The sequence below is a fragment of the Schistocerca gregaria genome, chromosome 4, assembly GCF_023897955.1.
Source record: "Schistocerca gregaria isolate iqSchGreg1 chromosome 4, iqSchGreg1.2, whole genome shotgun sequence".
Classification (NCBI taxonomy): domain Eukaryota; kingdom Metazoa; phylum Arthropoda; class Insecta; order Orthoptera; family Acrididae; genus Schistocerca; species Schistocerca gregaria.
This window is the reverse complement of record NC_064923.1, coordinates 526,169,468-526,192,992: the sequence shown is the minus strand read 5'-3', so window position 1 is coordinate 526,192,992 and position 23,525 is coordinate 526,169,468. Positions and strand designations below refer to the sequence as shown.

Here is a 23,525-nt window from a genome sequence, read left to right as displayed (position 1 = left end):
TCATGTCCAATGCTTTGTCATTGGAGGAGCATTGATACATATGATTATCTTTTCTGTACCCTAAGCACTAATGGGTTTTATCCAGAATACTGCCATAATTGCAAATTTAAATAATCTGCTTTGAAATACACTTTTCCAGATAACTGATTGTCATTTCAGTTTATAACATCTTTATTTATACAAAAAGAGCAAAGACAAAGAAACAGCCTCATCAGAATTTCAGACTGATTATGATAACAGAAAAGTTCACTAAATACAGGAAGACTATAGCTTCATCTCAGTGTGGCAAATCTTTGTTAATTACTGTAAGGCAGTTCACTACAAGAATGCCACACATAAAAAGACAAATTAACACACAAGTCACATGCATTATGCTCCTGCGTCAAAATGATCACATATATATTAAATGTAAAACACACAATTACTCCAACTTCTACTATGTTAGGACACATGGTTCCCTAATATAAAAGTAAAAATACAAACATCCCCCTAATAGGGTGGGTTTTGCATCTTCATACATACTCAGAAGCTTCCTGTTCACTACCTGGCCCACTGCACTTTAAGCCAATATCTTTATCTTGTAGAGGCGTCTTACATTTAGTAAGGAAGCCACACTTCAGCAAGTGGGCTGGGGTGTCCGGTCTGTTGGGGAGGGGGAGAGAGGGTGTTGGGTGGTGTTTGTTGGACAGAACAGGAAAATGGAGAAAGAGGCAGGAAGCAGGGTATTAGGAAAAGGCAGCTAGAAGCTCAGAGGGAAGCACCTGGTGTGAAGGATAGGAATGCAGGAGGGGAGTGTGGTGTGTGCATATGTTAAGCATGCAACAAACGGCATGTGTTAAGCATGCAATAAACGGGTACTAGAGCCAATGAGGTGTGGTGTACAATGAAGAAAACATGGATTGTGAGAGGGTGTCAGGGCAGAGGAAGGGGAAGGGGAAATGGTTGGGTAGAGGATGTGAGGACAGGGGGTTAGCGGAGATTGAGGCCAGAAGGATTGAAGGAGCTGAGGAAAGGAATGGAATGGGTTGTAAAGCAGCTGCTGAACTCTATAGTCTGTTTAAAATTACTTGATAGGTGATGTCTGTCACTTGCCACTACAGTGTTGCCATGATAACCACCAGCTACTGCTCGGTCACAGGTAAGTGATAACACACAAACACACATCACTTCACAAATGCTGTTAATGTGTAATGCAGAGCAATATTGGAAGTGGCACCGTGAAGTATGTCAGAGACAAGAGATGCTCTGTCAAAAGATGATTTTTAGTGACCAATGATGAACTGTGGCAGGAGATGCATTTTGCAACCCTGAATTTATACTCATGTCCTAAGCTAACCACAGCCTCGTGATGTGCAATTTATCTGAGAAAGTGATGGTCAACATTCTGCAGTACAACTAAAATCATGATTTCTTTGTTCACAGCTAACCTCTAAAAGCAGACTCAAGACAGAAAGAGTTCAAATTCAGCTCTATCCAAAAACTTATTGAAAAAATCATTTAATCCAATTAATTGAATAAAAATGATAAGCAAACTCTTTTTATTAGATTTGTAAATAAAAAATTGCAATATTTATTGATATTCAAACCTATAATCTTCAACAAGGCAGGTTATTATGCTATCCATTAATCTATAATACACATTCAGCCAAGTCGATATATTTTTGACTGTGATCATGCAAAGCTTATTTAATGTAAGGCAAACTCTGTGATTATAATAGCCATATATGTGACACCAAATCACATTTTGTGCAGAAGTATCCAGTAGTGTTTAGTTAGTGCTGTGTACAAAACAATTGTATTTCATTAGCATTGATATGTGTGCATGTTGTTTTTGGTGTATCCAGTAGTGTTTAGTTAGTGCTGTGTACAAAACAATTGTATTTCATTAGCATTGATATGTGTGCATGTTGTTTTTGGTGTGGTTATCATGTATGATGAGATATGAAATATAAGTGCCAGCCTCCTGATTCGGGATCCAAATACATCAAGAAAGAATGCCAGACAAAAAATTGGAAGTGAACTGACCAATTGTTGTGGCAGTTGGGCAACGTCAAACAGTTCGGGTGTGATGCTGAGTGCTCTGGTTAGAGGAAACCAGCTCCATCACATGAAGTGTCAACTATCCAGTAATTTTAAGCAGACTAGAGTCTGTTGTGTTCAGCTGCATGTAGTGGCAGTGGGTAGCCAAATTTGTGCTTGTGGACAGCTGGTTGGTAGTCACGGCCAGGTAAATTGCTGTGCAGTAATTGTAGCAGAACTGGTAAATGGTATGGCTACTTTACAGGTGGCCCTGCCTCTGATGGAATTGTGTAAGCATGTGCAAGACTATAATAAGATGTGATTGGGAGGGGGGGGGGGGGGGTGAATGGGGCACATCTTGCACCCAGGTCTTCCACAAGGATATGACCACTGTAGTAAGGGACTGGGAGTGAATGTGGCATAGGGATGGACTGGGATGTTGTTTAAGTTGGGTGGGTGATGGAACGCCACTTTTGGAGGGATGGGTAGGATCTCAGGTGGAATGTCCCTCATTTCGGTGCATGACGATAAATAATCAAATTCCTGTTGAAGGAAGTGATTCGATTGTTCAGTGTGGAGTGATGCTGGGTAATGAGGAGGGCACTCCTTTGCAGCTGATTCATGGGAGGGGAGGGGAGGATTAGAGACATGTGAGCATATGATGTGGGAAATAAATTTGCAGAGTATGTTTGAGTGGTAGTGACTGTGTAGGCTTTTGTGAGCTCTTCAGTATTCGGTGTGGAATGGGTGATAGCTGTAAAATACAATTACTGTTGTTCGTTAGTGGGCTTAATATGGACGCAGGTGTGGATGGACCCATCAGAGAGGTAGAGGTCAATGTCTAGGAAGGTGGCACATCGGGTTGAAGAAAATGAGATAAAATGTATGGAGAGAAGGGTTGACATTGTTGGAGGAATGAGAATAGCAACTCTTTGCCCTAGATCCAGATCATGGAGATATCATCAACAAACATGAACAAGACAAGGGGTTTGGGGTTTTGGGAGGCTAGGAATGTTCCCTCTGGATCAGGGGTAGTCAACCTTTTCACCTACTGCCCACTTTTATATCTCTGTTAGCAGTATAAGTTTGCCCACCTGTTCCATAGTAAAGGTGACTTAAAAAGTAGGTAGTAACTTTACTGTATAAAATTTATAAAGCAGAGTTACTGCAAGTTAAAGGTATGATAATAATAATTACTTACAAAAAAGTATATCAAAATTTTACAAAAACTGAATGAAAATGTTTTAAAAATCCCCACTGCCTACCACCCACCGTGAAAGCTGTGATGTCCACTAGTGGGCAGAAGGGACCAGGTTGACTACAATTGCTCTAGGTGGCCTATAAACAGACTGGCATAGGAGGGGCCATGCGGGTGCCTGTGGCTCTGCTGAGGATTTTTTTATATACTTTTTCCTCACAGGAGTAGTAGCAGTGTGTGAGGAAACAGTAAGGTGTATAAGGAATGAGGTAGTGGGTTTGAGTCAGAAGGACGTTGTGAGAGGTAATGTTTGCTAGTGGCCAGGTCATGGGCTTCATGGATGTTGCTGTATGGGGAGATGGCATCAACAGCGATGAGTAGGGATCCAGATGGTAATGCGGTAGGCATGCAAGATAGCAGATGACAGAAGTTGTTTGTATCTTTGATATGAAAGGCTAGGCTGCAGGCAATTGGTTGGAGATGTTGGTTGACAAGAGCAGAGATTATTTCAGTCAGACCAGAATAACAAGTCACAATGGAGCACACAGGATTGTTGGGTTTGTGGAATTTTGGGAGGCTTGTAGAAGGTGGGTTTGCAGGGGGGTCGTTGTGAGGAGATGGACTCAGGGGAGATATTCTGGGTGGGCATAAGGATTTCATTAGGGATTGGGGGTTATGTTGGATGTCTGGGATGGGATCGCTGTGGCAAGCGGTTGTCAGCGGAGGAGTCGAGCAGTGGTGGATGCCATCTCTTCAACAGTCACTGCAATCCATTGCAGCCTTTGTCTGTGAGGAGGATGATTAAATCAAGGTCTGTATTTAGGTTGTGAATGGCTGTTTTTCCTTTACAGAGATTGGAAGAAGAATAGAGGTCTTTGATGAGTCCAACGTGGTTAAACTTGTATCTGATGCTGAAAGTGAGGCCGTCGGAAAAAACTGAAACTTCTGTGCTATTGAAGTTTTCATGAGAAAGTTAATCACAGTGTTTTAGGTTTGTTTCTGGATGTTCTGGATTGTTGTTATGGAAGTTTTGAGGATGTGGCAAGTTGTAAAGGTCAGCAAGGCAGGATCTGAGTGCTATGAGGGGTTGATGAGGGCTCACTGTGAATAGAATAGATGTTGATGGGTAGTAGTGCTCCAAGGTGGGAACAGGGTGTTAACAAGTTCGATAATTTATGGAGGTGGTCTTTGGAGTACTCTTCTAGGTGTTGGAGGGCAAGGGTTTCAATTTTGTAGGTGTGGTGTATGCAGCTGGGATTGCACAGTAACAATATCGTGTGAAAGGAATAGATGTCGTTCTATGGTGCCTGGACCACAAGATATGTATCTTTAGTGCCAGATTTGTGAGGGATAAGGACTTGTGGAATCTAAAAACATGAAGGTCATTGCGAAAGGAGGGGTAGGATCTAGAGAATGTAATTTATTGCTTAGATCATTTGTGGGTGGGGGGAGATTCTATAGATTAGGTGGCATATATGGAATGGTGTGAGACTGGGTTTTAACTAGTGACAGGGGTACTTTCCTGAACTCTTCATCTTTTGTTTTCCCACATTTAAAGTGAGCACATAAAGTGGAATTACCATGCAAATCTTTCTGTGTTTCCTTATAATGATCAACCAATGATATCTTCCTGTAGCCACCAGAATCATCCAACAACAATGAAAAGTAGCTATCTATCTGATTAATACTTTATGCATCTTGAGATCATGGTTGGTCCTATTGTGCTTTTCTTGGGCACGCCTAGACTTTCATTTCCTTTGAACTTTCTGTTTAGACATAGCTAATTACATGCATGAGAAGATACTCTGTGTAATCAAATTTTGATTATCAGATATCAGTGTGGCATAGTGACAAGACACTTGTTCAAATTTAACACAGAATATGCTTCTTCAACTGATTAACTACTTGAAAGATGATTCATTATAACAGCAAGCCATTGCAAACCAGTGCTGCTTCCTAAACTCCAACATTCCTTGGAGAAGAACTACCTTTCCTCCAAAAGTGTCCATCTTTGAGAACATAATTTGTTCTACCGTTCTGGAACAGGCAGTGTTTAGGGTTATTGCTTTGTAATTCTGTGTATCTTCTTTAGCCCTGCTTGTAAATAGGAATGACATGTGCTCTTTTACCAATTTTGTAGGACTAGTCACTATATTACAGATTTTCAATGAATATTAGTTAAAAATGACAATCTGTGTAGTATATTAGATGTAAAATCTAGTAAGAAATCCATCTAAATCAATTGCTTTTCAAGACTTAGAAATAAATCCATCTGGATCAATTGCTTTTCAAGACTAGGAGTACTTGTTTCAGATTCACTCATTTGTGTGTGCAGCAGTTAACCAATGGTATAGTTTTCAACCAATGGTATAGTTGCTGTTTCCCCATATGTGAGAGTATTTGTAAACACCAGTTTAATATTTTGGGTTTGTATCTGTTGCCTTCAGCTTTGATACCATGTGGATCCACAGGAAGCTCGAGTGAAGTTTCATTGACTTTATATTGGACCAGCACTTCCTAGGATTTTTTAGCAATCTATGATTGTTATCTTCATATAAGTGCACAAGTTGCTTTTATGCGTTCTCCATCAGTTTCCCTACATTCTCTTCTGCAGCAAGATATAAGTCTTTGTTTTCAACATTCTTCAAATGGTAGAAATAAACCAAGGTGGTACTTTCTTCTTTTTACTTCGTACCATAAACTGGGGTGAGTAGGGACACACGAATGTATAGGGGCAAGAACTGGGAAAATATAATTAAAGGAAGCTTTGGGTTTTCATCTAAGGTGCTGGAACTACTGGAGTTAAAATGGCCAATCTGTTGGCTACAAGATGTTTTGGTGCCACAATCGTGTTTTTGTTTTTGACATGTTGGCAGACATTTTAATCTTCTGATAATATGCATAGAACTTTTATACCTCTTGAACTGTTGTTTGGTGCTAGCCAGAGACTAGACAGATGTGTTATTTGAGTTATATTCTCATTTCAGCGTATTTTGGTAACTGTCTAGACACAATAGATACATAGTTATCTTCATTCTGAAAGGGTTGGGTTGCTTGGGGGGAAGAGACCAAACAGCGAGGTCATCGGTCTCATCGGATTTTTTTTTAGTCATCCATAGTGCCAGTAGTGTCAGTGTCATCGTAACTTCCGTCTGCTTCACGTCTGCAGTGCAGCAAGGCTACGTTTATTTAAATATTAACTGTATTTTTCTTACTTGTCAGTTCTTCTTTCCGGGTGTTTTTGCTTTTAGGAAGCTTTAATTGTCAAGTGCTAGTAATAGTGTTCCATAGATCTCGTGTTTGTTTTGAATACAGTCAGAGAGAGTCCCTTTAGTCAGCCATAGTGCCAGTAGTGCTAGTATTTGTTTTGAATACAGTCCAGAGACAGGTAGTGCTATTTTCATTGTTTTCTACAAGACGTGTCTAGTAACCAAAGTTTAGTCAACTATCAGCCACCTTAGTGAATTAACATTCAAGTTAGAAGTTGATTAACTCTCTACAGTAAATTGATTTCGTAGGATGGATAGGATGTGTGACTGCAGTGTACGGACGCAGGAGGAGCTGGCCACTGTTCGCGAGCAGCTGAACGTGTTGATGGCTGCGGTCAGCTGTCTTCAGGCTGCTGCCTCTGAGTGTAGCGGCAGTGGGGAGTCTGGTGTGTCGCATGGTACACCCCAGGTGTTACATGATTCACCTGCTGTCCCTGCTGTCGAGACATCTTCGCGGGTACCTGGCACGGTTGGGCCACCCTCTCCCCAAGGGGAGTGGCGGGTTCAGCGGGAGGGGGGGGGGGGGGGGTGTTGTTTATTAGTGATTGGGAGCTCCAACGTTAGGTGGGTGATGGAGCCCCTTAGGAAAATAGCGGAAAGGTCGGGGAAGAAGGCCAGTGTCCACTCTGTCTGCTTGCCAGGGGGTCTCATCCGAGATGTGGAGGAGGCCCTGCCGGCGGCAATAGAGAGCACTGGGTGCACCCAACTGCAAATTGTTGCTCATGTCAGCACCAATGACTCCTGCCGTCTGGGTTCAGAGGTCATCTTCAGTTCATACAGGCAGTTGGCGGAGCTGGTGAAGGCGGAAAGCCTTGCTTGTGGGGTGGAATCTGAGCTAACTATTTATAGTATCGTCCCCAGAACCGATCGCGGTCCTCTGGTTTGGAGCCGAGTGGAAGACTTAAACCAGAGGCTCAGACGATTCTGCGGAGATCTGGGGTGCAAATTTCTCGACCTCCGCTATCGGGTGGAGTAATGTAGGGTCCCCCTGAATAGGTGAGGCGTGCACTACACGCAGGAAGCAGCTACAAGGGTAGTGGAGTACGTGTGGAGTGCACATGTGGGATTTTTAGGTTAGAGAATTCCCTCCCCAGGCTCAACAAGACGCCTCCTGTGGTGCGGCAAGGTAGGAGTAGGCAACATGCAACAGGGAATAACAATATTCATCTGCTAATAGTAAACTGCAGGAGCATCTATAGAAAGGTCCCAGAACTGCTCTCATTAATAAATGGTCACAATGCCCACATAGTACTAGGGACAGGAAGTTGGTTGAAACCAGATGTAAACAGTAATGAAATTCTAAACTCAGATTTGAATGTATACCACAGAGACAGGCTGGACAGTGAAGGGGGAGGCGTGTTTATAGCAATAAGAAGTGCAATAGTATCGAAGGAGATTGACAAAGATCCGAAATGTGAAATAATTTGGGTGAAGGTCGCGGTTAAAGCAGGCTAAGACATGGTAATTGGATGTTTCTATAGGCCCCTTGGCTCAGCAGCTGTTGTGGCTGCGCACCCAAAGGATAATTTGGAAAATATTTCGAGTAGATTCCCCCACCATGTTATAGTTCTGGGTGGAGATTTTAATTTGCCAGATATGGATTGGGAGACTAAAATGTTCATAACGGGTGGCAGGGACAAAGAATCCAGTGAAATTTTTTTTCAGTGCTTTATCTGAAAACTACCTTGAGCAGTTAAACAGAGAACCAACTCGTGGCGATAACATATTAGACCTTCTGTTGACAAACAGACCTGAACTATTTGAAACAGTTAACGCAGAACAGGTAATCAGCAATCATAAAGCAGTTACTGCATCGATGCTTTCAGCTTTAAATAGAAATATTAAAAAAGATAGGAAGATTTGTCTGTTTAGCAAAAGTGACAAAAAGCAGATTTCAGAGTACTTGATGGCTCAACACAAAAGTTTTGTCTCAAGTACAGATAGTGTTGAGGATCAGTGTTCAAAGTTCAAAACCATCGTACAATATGCATTAGATGAGTATGTGCCAAGCAGGATCATAAGAGATGGAAAAGAGCCACTGTGGTACAACAATCGAGTTAGAAAACTGCTGCAGAAGGAAAGGGAACTTCACAGCAAACATAAACATAGCCAAAGCCTTACAGACAAACAAAAATTACGTGAAGCGAAATGCAGTGTGAAGAGGGCTATGCGAGAGGCGTTCAATGAATTCAAAAGTAAAGTTCTATGTACTGACTTGGAAGAAAATCCTAAGAAATTTTGGTCTTATGTCAAAGCGGTAGGTGGATCAAAACAAAATATCCAGACACTCTGTGACCAAAATGGTACTGAAACAGACGATGACAGACTAAAGGCCGAAATACTAAATGTCTTTTTCCAAAGCTGTTTCACAGAAGAAGACTGCACTGTAGTTCCTTCTCTAGATTGTCGCACAGATGACAAAATGGTAGATATCGAAATAGACGACGGAGAGATAGAGAAACAATTAAAATCACTCAAAAGAGGAAAGGCCGCTGGACCTGATTGGATACCAGTTCGATTTTACACAGAGTACGCAAAGGAACTTGCCCCCCTTCTTGCAGTGGTGTACCGTAGGTCTCTAGAAGAGGGTAGCATTCCAAAGGATTGGAAAAGGACACAGATCATCCCTGTTTTCAAGAAGGGATGTCGAACAGATGTGCAGAAGTATAGACCTATATCTCTAACGTCTATCAGTTGTAGAATTTTGGAACACATATTATGTTAGAGTATAATGACTTTTCTGGAGACTAGAAATCTACTCTGTAGGGATCAGCATGGGTTTCGAAAAAGACGATCTTGTGAAACCCAACTCACACTACTCGTCCACGAGACTCAGAGGGCCATATATAAGGGTTCCCAGGTAGATGCTGTGTTTCTTGACTTCCGCAAGGCATTTGATTCCCCACAGTCTTTTAATGAACAAAGTAAGAGCATATGGACTATCAGACAAATTGTGTGATTGGATATTTAGCTTAAACTTATGTATTTAGATGATAAACAAAATTAATTTTTAACAACTTTATTCACTTATTGTTTAACCTAACCTCAATGTTGACAACCTTCCAGTGATTCATGATGCCTAGGACCTACAAAAGAGACCTTTGATTGAACATTTAACAATGAACATGGTAAAGCAGGCTGTTCAGACAGTTGCTCTTGGAATGTCCATAAGGAAAGCAGAGCAAAAGTATCAAATTTCTAAGTCAGCCCTACACCATTATGTGAAACAATCAAGAGGCACTCCTGATGGGAATACCGAATTCAAGAAGTAAGGTGGTCACATTTGTCTTCCTAAAAATCTTGAAGAAGGCCTTGTTGAAATGCCTTATAATCTTTGCAGATTGGGGCTTTCTTTTAAATGCCTTGACTTGCTTTGCTTCATAAAATATCACTTGGACAGAGAGGGCACTTGGCTTTCTGACTAGACACAAAACTAAACTCTCTCAATGCATATTTCAAAATGTTAAAAGGAGTCAAGCACAAGCGTCCCCAGTAATCATCAACACTTTTTTTCATGAACTGACAGCACCAATTGAAGGTACTGGAGATAATGTACCACCAAATATGATGATAAACTATGACGAGTCGTGCAGACCCAGGCTGACGTAAACTTATTTTTAGAAGAGGTGCAAGTACCCTGAGAGGATGCTGAGCTGTAGTTAAGTCCAGTGTATCAGACATGTTTGCAGCGTCTGATACTGAGATGCTACTGCCCCCTCACATAAGTTACAGATCTGGATATGTGTATGACTTGTGGACTGAATGTGGCCCTCCAGGTGCCTTCTACAACTGCAGTAAGTTTGACTGGATGGATGGAAATTGGTTTATTTATTGGTTCCAAAGAACTATAATGCTTAACTGTCATCAATTTGAGGGGAGGAAGCATGTGATAAGTGATGAGTTAAGTTCTCACTAATCTCCAACAGTTATAAGGCTATGTGAGGAACACAACATCTTGTTTGTATTCCTTTCTGCAAATTCAGTGTGTATAACAACATTGGGATGTTGCTTTATTCTGACCACTCAAGATAAGCTGCAGAAAAGTTATTGAGAATAGTAAATCCAAAGCAAATGTCAAAAGCAGAGCATTTGATAAGACGCATGTTCCTTCTTTTCCAGGGAAAAATAAAAAAAGTCAAATTTAATGGCTGAAGAGTTGAAAGATAATACCCAACCTGACTTTTAAAAGGCAGGTATATTTCCTCTTAACCACTACAAAGAAACAGACAACTTGGCACTAAAACATGAAGAAAATGAGGGAACTGCTGCCCCAGCTACTGCAATGGACAGTCTGGCAGAATTCTTAAAAGTAAAGCATTACAGAAGTGATGACACAGAGCAGACAAGCAGTCGGAAAAAAGAGGCTGAATGTCTCAGCTGAGTTACTCTAGCACACTTTTAAAAAACCATTGTAGATGATCCAGAACCATTACCTGATGATGAGCTAGGAAGTATTCCAGATGACTTAGAGTCTTCTGTAGAAGATGGGCAATATGGTGAAGCGGGGACTGCAAATGAAGTAGTAAACAATTTAAAGGAGGCTGGGTTAAGGTTATTTTCCTTGTTATAAATGTATGAATGTGTTCAGTAGACAGGTTCTTCAAGTTGATAAAGGAAAATGGCCAATACAATGGAACATTTCTTCGCCAGTCAAGCAGGTGCTTAGAGTTATTTGTTTTTCCTAACGTGCCAGATGACTGTGTTTTCTCATAAGCTGACGTTCTTGATGTTTTGAAGACACCAAATGTATGTGCAGGATGTTACGTCTTCAAGCCAAACCAATGTCCATAATGACTGATTTGTTTGGTTAATCACTTTGCTAATTGTATGTTACACTTGATTTTTATAATCACAGATTGCATTGTAAAAATTGTACAAGGCGCACAACTTTGCTTCTGCTGTTACTTAGAAGATGCAACAAGTCCACTAAAGAGACAGCTTACACTACACTCGTTCGTCCTCTGTTAGAATATTGCTGCGCGGTGTGGGATCCTTACCAGGTGGGATTGACGGAGGACATCGAAAGGGTGCAAAAAAGGGCAGCTCGTTTTGTATTATCGCGTTATAGGGGAGAGAGTGTGGCAGATATGATACACGAGTTGGGATGGAAGTCATTAAAGCATAGACGTTTTTCGTCACGGCGAGACCTTTTTACGAAATTTCAGTCACCAACTTTCTCTTCCGAATGCGAAAATATTTTGCTGAGCCCAACCTACATAGGTAGGAATGATCATCAAAATAAAATAAGAGAAATCAGAGCTCGAACAGAAAGGTTTAGGTGTTCGTTTTTCCCGCTCGCTGTTCGGGAGTGGAATAGTAGAGAGATAGTATGATTGTGGTTCGATGAACCCTCTGCCAAGCACTTAAATGTGAATTGCAGAGTAGTCATGTAGATGTAGATGTTTGCCAATAGGTGGCAACAACGGTAAGTAGCAGTCGAAAGAAACAGATCGCAGACATCAGGCAGTTAGCTTGGACCTCAGTCAACATAACCTCATTAAAACATTACTTTATTTGTGTCTGCATCATAAAGTTGTTCTTGATTGAAAATGTCAGTTAACAAGCCCAATTCTCATCATTTGTGGGAGGTGTTACTGTTTGTTCAATATGAAGAAAACAGTGGCTGAGTCCCATTGAATGCTCTCAAATACATATGGTAAGTACACTATAAGTGAAAGAATGTGTCGTGAGTGGTTTCAGCACTTCAAGAAAAGTGATTTTAACATTGTAGACCCACATATTGGTGGAAGAGATAATGTTTTCGAAGATGCAGAACTGGAGACACTGCTGAGTGAAGACTCTTGTCAAACTCAAAAAGAATCGGCATGATTAGCGGAAGTGACACAGGAAGCCATTTCAAAACGTCTCAAGGCTTTGGGCATGATTTAGAAAGAAGGAACTTGGGTCCCATGTAAGCTGAAACCATGAGACATTGAACAGCATTTGTGTGTTTGCGAACAGTTGCTTCAGAGGCAGAAATGGAAGGGATTTCTGCATCGCATTGTGACTGGGGACAAAAAATGGGTTCATTATGATAACCCTAAATGCAAAAAATCATGGGAATATCCCAGCCACAATTCCACATTGACAGCCAAACCAAATATTCACAGCTCCAAGATCACGCTGTGCATTTGGTGGGACCAGCTCGGCATCGTCTACTATGAGGTGTTAAAATCAAGTGAAACAATCACAGCTGTTATTGAATGCAATTAATGTGTTTGAGCAGAGCATTAAAAGACAAACAGCCGCAATACAGCGAGAGGCACGATAAAGTGATTTTGCAGTACAACAATGCTCAACTCCACGTTGCAAAAGAGGTCAAAATGTGCTTGGAAACATTAAAATGGGAAGTCCTACCCCACCTGCCGTATTCTCCAGACATTGCTCCCTCTGACTATCACCTGTTTAGATCAATGGCGCATGGCCTGGTTGACCAACACTTCTGATCTCATGAAGAAGTCACAAATTGGATTGATTTGTGGATCACTTCAAAAGATGAACAATTTTTTTTATGTGGGATTCATTCACTGCCTGAAAGATGGGAGAAAGTAGTGGTCTATGATGGGAAATACTTTGAATGGTACATGTGTAATCAATTTGTGTCATTAAAGCCTCAAATGTTGGAGAAAAAACAGTGGAAGCCAAGTTGTACACCTTGTAGTTATTGGTTTAAATCAACTAAACTTCCCCTTTCTATCAAATTTTTTTAAAAAACATAAATTATGTGTCTATAGATCCCACCTTATGCTTGGACAGGGAACACAATAATAAAGAAACACCTGTCCACTTTGACTCCAACCTTGTGAAGGAATAGGGACATACACATGCATGCACGCACACGTGTGCGTGTGTGTGTGTGTGTGTGTGTGTGTGTGTGTGTGTGTGTGTGTCCAAGAAAACAGAGAATAGATTTTTCACTATAGGTATGGATAGCCTGAGCAATCTTACTCAATATAAAAATATTACCTTCAGTACAGAAATTATTTACTGTTCAGGAATTTAAAAAAATTAAAAATTGTCATTGTTTATCCCACTTTATTGTATGTATTTTAATTGGAGCACAATTAACATATACGAAATAAAGCCACAACTGTCAGATTTGGATTAAATGTTTTCAGTTCTTCATATCTACCTCAGTAACTATTTGTTCTAAGAAACTCAATCTCAGATACTTTGATAAGCTTCTACCATAATAGCATCATGGTCATTATTTCCCATGCCACTGACAACACATTAGAAAGACCAGACCTGGCTGCAAACTAAAGGTGTATGACATATCTCTATCATGCTCACCATCTGATAATGCTTTCAGTAATTCTATTTTTTAATCAGGACTTTTGACTAGAACTGGGATATTTAATTTTTTTATTTAAGGAACTGTATTTTTGTAAATAAGTTTTTGAGAGTACTGCATAATGTCATCTTTCTTGGGCACTGTCAGAAGATAAGCAATTCTCTTTTTGTGATTCCAAAATATCATAATATGGCTTACATGTTTCACATTCATATTAGGCTTCTCACTTAATTTTCTCTTTGAACAAATTCTACATCTGAGAATTAAAATACCTTTCTTGGACAGTTCATTTAGAGTTCAAAAGTGCCTGCTACTAAATTGCTTGGTGAGTTTTATAATCTGAGCATCTTTCTCTGCTTTTCTCTCTTTTGTTACATAAGTTTCTAGAACTCCTTTCATCTCAAAGAGAGATAAAGCTCTGGTACTGGCTATTGCACCTCGTTATTGTCCTGTGCAGAAAATTTTCGTTTTAAACACAGATCTCCAAAATGTGGAAAACAACTAATTGTACTATTTTCTTGTCTGACATTCTGATTCCATGGAACTCCCTAATCTGTGGAGTACTCAAATGGTTCTTAATACTAACATTCTAATCGTAAACACAATGCAGTTTCCTAATGTTTTTACCAATCTTTTAGCAGTCTTTTTCATTGTGCCTGTCTGAAACTCAGTTGCCTCCTCTACGTGGTGAGTAGCGCAATCTATCCTTTCCACATTATTTGTTTTCCATCCAGTACTTTCCACTTTTTCGTTTCAGTTTAATAGCAAGACATATTTTATAGAACCTTTACAAAGCCTATTAGATTTAACGTGAATACAGTCAATGTAAATAGCTGTACAGGACATCAATACAGAAGTAGCTCCCTGTTATCTTCATTATCTACAATCTTTCAACCTATGTTTTACAAATTACAGCTAATCTTACCACTCACCCTCACTGTGTTTTAATTTGTTGTTCCATTAAAGACAGATTATTTTTTGTGGATGGGAAAAGAAAACATTCACACATAGCTAAACATTCACAATTGACTAAACATTCACACATGGCTATGGTAAAAATACTTCTTACCAGTGCCTTTTGATGGACCAGAGCCAACATACTCAGAATGTGTCTCTCCAGCAGTAATATTTGAACCTGGAATGTTAACCACAAGCTGGTGATGCCACTCACGAAATTTTGGGTCTTTTCTACTAGGAGCATCTGCGTCTGAAACAGGTCCACATTAAAAAAAGTTCTTTGCCAATATAAATTTTGGGTCTTTTCTACTTGGAGCACCTAGGTCTGAAACAGGTCCACTTTAAAAGTGTTCTTTGTCAATACATCACATAACAGTACACAAATACATTCAAAAATATTCACACAAGAGATGCATAAAAATGGTGACATACCAGTCACGCAAAGAGTGTAAAATGCTCCCTCTTCTGCATTCCGTGTCACATTTGGCATATCCTTAACTTGAGTTGGAGTCAGTTCATTGCCAAGATTAACTTTGCTTACTCCATAGGACACCTACAAAGATATAGGTGCTAATCAGCAATCTAACATTTACATGATGGCAAGGGAGTGGATAGCTTTAAAGAAGAATATGAAAAGTATGGAAAATGTGAAGGCATTAGTGGATAAAATGATCAACAGTTAATAAGAATACAAATCTTCAGTAAGTTATTCCATACTAGACACTGTCTGGAAGAATGCAAACAAGCCAAAATATTGGCCATAACAAAGTCCGGTAAAGATAAGCACGTGCCAAAAACTTACGACCAGTAAGTCAACAGCTGTCAATGTTAAAATTATCTGAGAGATTGTGTTTGTAGAGACTGCTAAATTTTTTGACATATAAAGACAAAAGGCTGTGTTCTCATCATTGGGAAATTCTGAACTCTTATCACATAATACAGAAACTAGAGCCACTAACGAATCCAGTAGAACTTCCCTAGAATTTTTTCTTTGTCACAAAAACATTTTTCAACCAAAAAATGTTATAGCAGCCAGCTTGGAATTCTTGAAGTGGAAAAACAGTTCCAGTTTTAAATGTTTGTGTGGGCAAAACTACACTGATTCTCTGATCAGGGTCACAGTAGTGCATCTTACCACTGATCAGGGACACTGCTGTGCGTCTTACCACAGATTCAGAAATAAGAAGCCATGCACTGAAGAAATCTAATCTTTCTCTGATGGAAGTAATGCACAGAGCTCAAGTCTATGAGAGTGCTCATGCAGCCTAGAGTATGTTTGCAATGGAAGAAGACATAACGACAATCAGATCTCTGGCACTCATCACAGGGGTGATCATGCCACCTCCCATGGGGGTCTCACCTATTCCATGACTAGCACAACCCTGCAAACAATCACACCAGCAGCGACAGGTCACATCCGTCACAACACTTTTGCCTGCCAGTAAACGTTGCATCCTTTGCTACACATGCCCCCATCAGTGCACAACATGTTACAGGTGTTGCATAGAGGAACATTTGCAAAAGGTATGTTTTAGCAGTTGCACTGCAAACATGCCCTGACCAGCAGACGTGAACCAAGTAGTGATAAACCTACAGAAGTGGCAGAATTCTGAGAATGCATCCCATCAAATATACTTACTGTATTTACAGACTGTAAGTTACACCTTAATTTTTAAGCATTTTTTTACAAAAATAATATTTTTAACATTTTTATTATTTGATTGCAAAGCCAGATTAAAAAAACCGTAGTTTATGAAACCAAATTGTCATCTGAACATTCTTCTTCGTCTTCTTCTACTTCTTCCTCATCATTGTCCTCTTCAGATATAAGATGGTCTCCACTGCCATCAAGAGCATTACTTATGCCGCACTTCTTGAAAGATTTCACAATAATATCTTCTCTCACTCTAGACCAAGACTGTTTTATCTACTGACACACTTATTTGATTGTAGGTCATTTTAAAGCTCCCTTCAGAATGAATTTTTTAGGTTTCATCCACCGTCCATTTGTTCCATTCCTCACTCATATACACTTTAAATGGTTTACTTATCAAAGACATCAAGAAGTTGCAGTTGTGTAGTAAATTCTCCCTGAATAACAGCAAGCTCTGTATTTCCCTGTCTCAGTTTCTCTTTCACAGAATTTTTCAAATGATCACTAAAGTGGTGTAGCACAAGAAAAAGAATTCTTCAGTAAACCACCCTTCCTTCTCTCCTGCACTTTGTTAAACCAGAACTTCATACCAGCCTCATCCATCAAACCCGTGTCATATATGTGAACAACACTACATGGTAGTATTTCAGAAGATTTTGTCATTGTTTTTCACTTAATAATGATCATTGGATTAAGTTTAGTACCATTAGCACAACATGAAAAGACAACCGTGCAGTGTATTTTTTCATGTCCACTTGTTTTTATGGTTACAGTCTTGTCACATCTCATCGCAACAGTTCTGTTACTTACCCCATCAAATGTCAGGGGAATTTCGTCCATATTCTCTATTTGGTTTAATTCCATACTGGTTTTCTTTCAGTGTGGAATAATAAATTGGTGCACAGATGATATTTTCTCTTATAGTCTTATGCACTTTCTGAGATATTTTGGTTTTGGTTTGCAACATATGTCCATGACATTTCATGAACCTGTAGCACCAACCAACTCCACTCTTAAAGTCTGTTAAGTTCCACTGTAGCCCTAGCTTGCGAGCATGATTTGAATCTTTTCTGTATTAATTGCAGTGCCATTTTGATGGTGTACTTGAATCAATTTTAATATGTCATCTTCTAGCTTTGACCATTTCACATTCAGTCTTCTGTTTAGACATTTAGTCTCTCTCTCTCTCTCTCTCTCTCTCTCTCTCTCTCTCTCTCTCTCTCTCTCTCTCTCTCTTTCTTCAGTTCATCTTTACTAGCCCATCAATTGGGAATGATTTTTTTTCTGTTGGTGGAGGTCAGAAATGCTGCTCAGCTGCTCTGTTTCCATGTTCTTTTGTGTATTCTATTACTTTCAATTTATAGCATGCACCATAAGACTACCTTTTATTTTTTCCATTACAAAACTAGCTATTAACACAAATCACTTTCAATTCAAGTTCAGTGGCACTGTAGACTGCAATGACACATTATAGGCTAGATAGTATTCTGGGTTTGTGATAGCATGGCAGGAGGAGACTGTTAGCAAGCTTGTGAATCCCTGCCACTCATGTTCATCACATCGGTCCACTGTTGGTGCCAGTTGAATCCAATGTTGCTAGATAAATAAAGGTTTCCCATGGCACTGAATATGTAGCCATTTTTAAGACTGGCAGGAATTTTAAATCAAACAACCCATTTTTTTAATTAATTTCAAGTATAAGATGCATATGAATTCTGGAGGCAGTTTTTTGAAGAAAAAAGTGCATCTTACAGTCCGTAAAATATGGTTCATAGGCAAACTCCCAGTAGTTACTTCTGGACACTGGTGCTTTTATACCCTTGCTAAATCAACCCACACACTTAAGTTTCAGGTCGCTGTCTTTGCAGGTAGCCAAGACAAATCTTTAGGCCTACGAACATCATGTGCTCTTCCTAGGGAAGTTTTAGGTTTTACTCACTTACAACCAAGTCACTCACCCACTGAATTTTCTTGTGTTAGATGACACTAAGGTGGAGAATGATTTTGGGGTAGATTCTTCACACTTTGGGGTTGAATGTCCATGAGGTAGTATACACCATACAATCTGAAGGACATAAGTTGGGCCACTAAGACAAGTGTACTGCATGCTGACATTCAAATGGGGCACCAGCATTTACCTCAGGCAGCCACCAGGGGCAGTCTGGTCACCAACCACCATCACCACATCCCCAAAGCACACACATCACTACACCAGTGACACCTGATGTGGATAGCCTATTTATAAGGGCATGCACAGGCCTCCATGAGTCGCTATATGTGTTCGAGACATGTAAACTACTTTCACTGTATTCTTGTTGAGGTTACTCCATGACCCAACATATGTATCTATTTTACAGTCATGTATTTTCTTGTGTTCCTAGTTAGGACACAAATGACAACAACGAGAATCAGAATTTTGCATAACCTTATGTCATCCATGTTAGGATGTTTTTTTTTTTTTTAAAGAAAACTGCGACTCTTTTGACAATAAAAGTTCAAATAAAACAATTTATTTGTGTCAGTCACTTTTTATTTTCTCCCACAACACGTTTCGAGAGTTTGTACTCTCATCTTCAGGTGGAAAACAGTGATATCTTGCTACAGGTGTACCAGCTGGATGCAGCTAGTTGTTTTGGTTTCATTTTGCTTCAAAAAGTATAACAGGCACTTGTTATCATCATATGGCACTAAGATTTGGCAAATGATGATAACAAGTGCCTGTTATACTTTTGTAGCAAAATGAAACCAAAACAATCAGTTGCATCCAGGTGGTACACATGTAACAAGATATTGCTGTTTTCCATCTGAAGATGAGAGAAGAAGCTCTTGAAATGTGTTGTGGGAAAATATAAAAGTGACTGACATAGATAAATTGTTTTATTTGAGATTTTTGAGTGTTTCAGAGTCTGTGGTTTTTCTACCACTTGACTCTTCCACTGAGGCTCAACTCCATGTACTTCTGCAACAATATGTGCATACTGCTTTGTTTGAACAGTTGCTGGCTACTCTGACCCACGCTCAGCTACTGGTTGTACACCAGCTGCCTTTCCCCCTCCCTACGATGAACTCACAGAAGACTGGAACGCTTACAAGAAGTGGGCTCTCCAACATTTTGTGGAATTCCAGGTGGGTGACATAGACATCTGTATGGCTCTTTTCTTATCATGGATGCCTCTTCATGTTTATCACTTACTGTGCCAGTTAGCTCCTCTGCATAAACCAGCATTACTTTCTTTTGATGGTATGTGTTGTCGGCGGCCCTCCTTCACCACAAGTGTATGCATGTGGTCACTTCAAGTGTTGAATTCTGTCAGTGTCACAAACAGCCATCATATTGAGCTTGGACAGCCAGCATCATGGCCTCAGTCATAAGTGTCTGTTCATCACAGCTAAGTCTCAGGAGTCTTATGCAGACACCATGGTCCGAGACCCAATCATTCATAAGGTGCCAAATACAGAGGTGCTTCAATGTGCCCTTTAGTTTGAATACCCTACATTTGAAGAGGTTTTAAATATTGTACAGAAAGGTCTCACACACAGCAGGCTGCCAATTTAAGGCTAGGAGTGATGTCCCCATCATTAGCAATGTGCAGCCACGGCGCATGGGGCCTAGTGTGCAAACACTGCTTGCTTCATACTGCATGAATGGGTGTCCCCTGCCCCCATGTGGTGGGCCTCTGGACATAAATGTAAAAATAAGTTGTCACATAGTGGCAGTATATGTCAGCTGTCAACCCCCACCCTTCCCCCTCACCCGTCAAAGTCATTGTAGAAATGAATGGTTGTCAATATTCATACTGTTTCTTCATCATGTTTTCTGTTGCCTGCAGACCACAACAAACTTTTCATTGAAGTGTGGGTGATGGATAAGCCATTAATCACACAGGTCAACACGAGAGCTCACAGATGTTTGCCAAGCTATGGTTCCCAATATTATCATGCATCAAACACTGGTTGGTAAGCTACAACAAATAGCAAATTTTTCTTCTTGGCCAATTAACAAACTATACAGTGTACAAGTCAGTTGTCAGTTCTGTTATGTACTTTGTGGTTAACGATGTGAGCACTGAAATTTTGTTTGGGTTAGGTGCCTTGGCTACTTTTGGTTTTTCTATTATAGTTGTGGTGCATCTTGAGTAAGATCACAAGCACCTTATTAACTGGATTCCTTGTATTCTGAGTTTTTGGATCTGTTTACCATGGAGTTAGGTTGTGCAAACAATTTCATGGCACAAATCACCCACAAACCTTCCACACAATATGGAGCTGCTTTGGTTTCCTCACATGAATGGACTATGCCCTTAGTTATTGTAAAGATGCCATCTAGTCAGCTTCGGTTCTGTGGCAACTTTAACATCACTATTAACACACAGGCAGTCATAGATACCAACCCCCTGCCTTACCTGGAGATATTACTCAGGAAGTTGGCTATTGGTCAGTTATTTCTGGAAATTGACTTTTGCTGTCTACCTTCAGATTCTGTAGGGCAAGGTATCAAAACTGCTGCTTGTGGTTAATATGCTTTTAGGCTTCCATCACTATCAACGGCTAATGCTTACGGTCCCTAATGTACCTACTAACTTTCAACATTTTTTAGAACAGGTTACACCAGTTGTGCCTCATTGCATTAACTATCTTTATATCAGGTGCTGCCATGAAGGATAACCTATGTAAACACCATTCTTTGTTTACTGTTCTGCAGCCATGGACCTCACACATTATCTCACTAAGTCTCACTTTTTTCATCCTTCCATTGCTTATTTGGGTCATAGCACAAGCATGCACCCCATGGAATAACATGTCACTGCTGTTACAGCTTTGTCCTGTCCATCTGATCTAGTCCTGTCCATCTGATCTACGAGAACTTCAGGCGCTCCTCAGCAAAGTGGCACCTTATCACAAGTTTATTCTGGAAGCAGCTACTATAATCACACACCCTTTGCTTCTGTTGGTTCAGAAAAGTGCTTCTTTTGTTTTGTCTGCAACCTATGACTGTGCTTTTGAGCAGCTTAATGCGAGTCTTGCAAAATTTCAACCTGGCAAGCATCTGATCCTAGCCACAGACACGTCCCAGTATGGAGCGGGGGCGATCCTAGCCCGTCACCATTCAGATGGCTATGAACAGCCTACTGAATAACATTGTTCTCAGGTGAAAAAGAAGCCCTTGTTATTGTCTATGCCGTAAGAAAAGTCGTGTATTCTTGTATAGTACCAAGTTTCATTTAATTACCAACCAAAAACCCTTGGTTTCCCTGTTTAGCCTCAGTGTTGGGCTCTGTTCTTGTCCCAGTACAATGATGAGAACCATTTTCATTCCACTTGCAACATGCAAATGCAGATGCTCTGTCTTGGTTCCCCATGGGCCCTGACCATTTGTTTGACTATGAGGAAATGCCTTGTTTTTCAACTGAATACAGACAAGGTGCATCGTGGATCGCTTCCCCATACCAATACCTTTAATGCCTCTGCTGTGGAAGAAGATTCAATGTTCTGGCAGGCCATGTGCATGGTACAACATGGGTGGCATGTTTGTTCAGAGGGGCTGGGCATTGGAGTCGCTTTGGAATTTTTATACATTGTGCCACACCTCTACCTCCTGGAAGACATTATTCTCCTGTCAATGGAAGGGTTTACTGCCCGCATAGTGGTTCCAGCAGCTCTGTGGTGGGAGGTCCTCTGCTTATTGCATCAGGGTCAATGGCAGATCTCTCACACAAAGTGCTGTAGTGTTTTTCCCGGGCACTGATGGCGAGGGGGAACACTTTGTTGTGGCCATCTGCAAGTTTTTAGGCCAGCAGGTGGCAGTGTGCACTTTTAACACTTTCTGGTTACTGGCATCTGCTGCTGCTTCTTCTCATTATCCTTATGTCATTCATTGTCTGTTTGTGACAGCAGAAGCGGCTGTCAAGGTCCTGTCAAACATATTCTCCATAGAAGATTTGCCTCGCACCCTGGTTTCAGACAATACTTCACAGTTTGTGGCACAATCTTTCAAGGACTTTGGTATACCTAATGGGTTTCACCACATCACAGTGCCTCCCTTCTATCCAACATCTAACAGCGAGGAGGAACACCTTGTTTGAACATGGAGGATGCAGATGTGCAAGTGCATAGAAGATTTCTCAGCCAAGGAGACTCTCACATTTCTCTAAGTCCTTACAGAATGATGTCAATTGTCATCAAGAGCCCTGCTGAGATCCTGCAGGGCCATCAGCTGTGGATGCAACTCAACCTTTTGCTACCAGGCAGGCATCTCCCAGTGACACTGACTTTGTGGACATTCAAGCATGGCACACCAGTCTGGGTTAGGATGCTTGGATGGTGTCCTCATTGGATTACAATCATCCTCCACAGTAGTGTGATCACCATGTCTTCACGGGTCACACTGAAGATCGACTTGTGGCATGGCACTGGAACCAGTTGTGACCCAGGATGGATGCTGGGTCCCCTCCTTGGGTCATGGCCTGATGCCTCATTCTTCGTTGGCCCTGTCCACTCTAGGGTTGAGCAGGCCTAGTTGCCCCCTTAATGCTGTGGTCAGGGTTTCATCAGCACTGTCAGTGGGCTAGCTTCTTGTGGCTGATGCCAGTGCCTCCCACTGTGCTGAGCAAGTGCCACCATCAGTGGGGACAGAAGCCCAGTCTCTGCTGCCACAGCCTCTTCTCTCCAGTACTCCACAGCTTTTGCCATCACCACATTGCCATGGATGTCCCTTCAGCTATAGCATTGTGGATGATGCCAAATGCAGCTTGTGCAAGTGTGCTTGCATGGACTATCATTGATGTACTTGGGGTTCAAGCTTTCAGCTAATGGAGTTGGAGCAACCAGAGATTATGTCTTGGCACTCAACAACATGTAACCACCCACAAATATACGCAACCTAAAGTGTTTCCAGCTAAACCTAAAGTGTTTCCGGCTAAGATCAATTACACTGTACGACGACAAAAACTTTTTTTCAGATACAGAGATAAAACATGGTAGACCTAACTAATTTGCAATTGCTGAATCTGAAAATGCAGTTAGATTTTTGCCATCACCCTCCAATTTTTTGTTACAGAGGTTTTTAAATGCATATATCTAAGAACAAAGACTAGTGCGGTCTACACTAAATTTAGACAATATGTAAGATACTTA

General features: G+C 40.7%; 1 protein-coding gene across 1 annotated transcript in view; it reads right to left on the bottom strand.

The window, feature by feature from the left end:
• LOC126267793 (phosphatidylethanolamine-binding protein 1-like) overlaps nt 1-23,525 on the bottom strand; it is a 63,249-nt gene that overhangs the window by 25,969 nt on the left and 13,755 nt on the right. Inside the window, exons 4-5 of the mRNA XM_049973096.1 lie at nt 15,170-15,292; nt 14,850-14,987 (exon numbers count right to left, since the gene is read on the bottom strand). Coding sequence (XP_049829053.1) covers nt 14,850-14,987; nt 15,170-15,292 — 261 coding nt within the window. The remainder of the gene's footprint in view (nt 1-14,849; nt 14,988-15,169; nt 15,293-23,525) is intronic.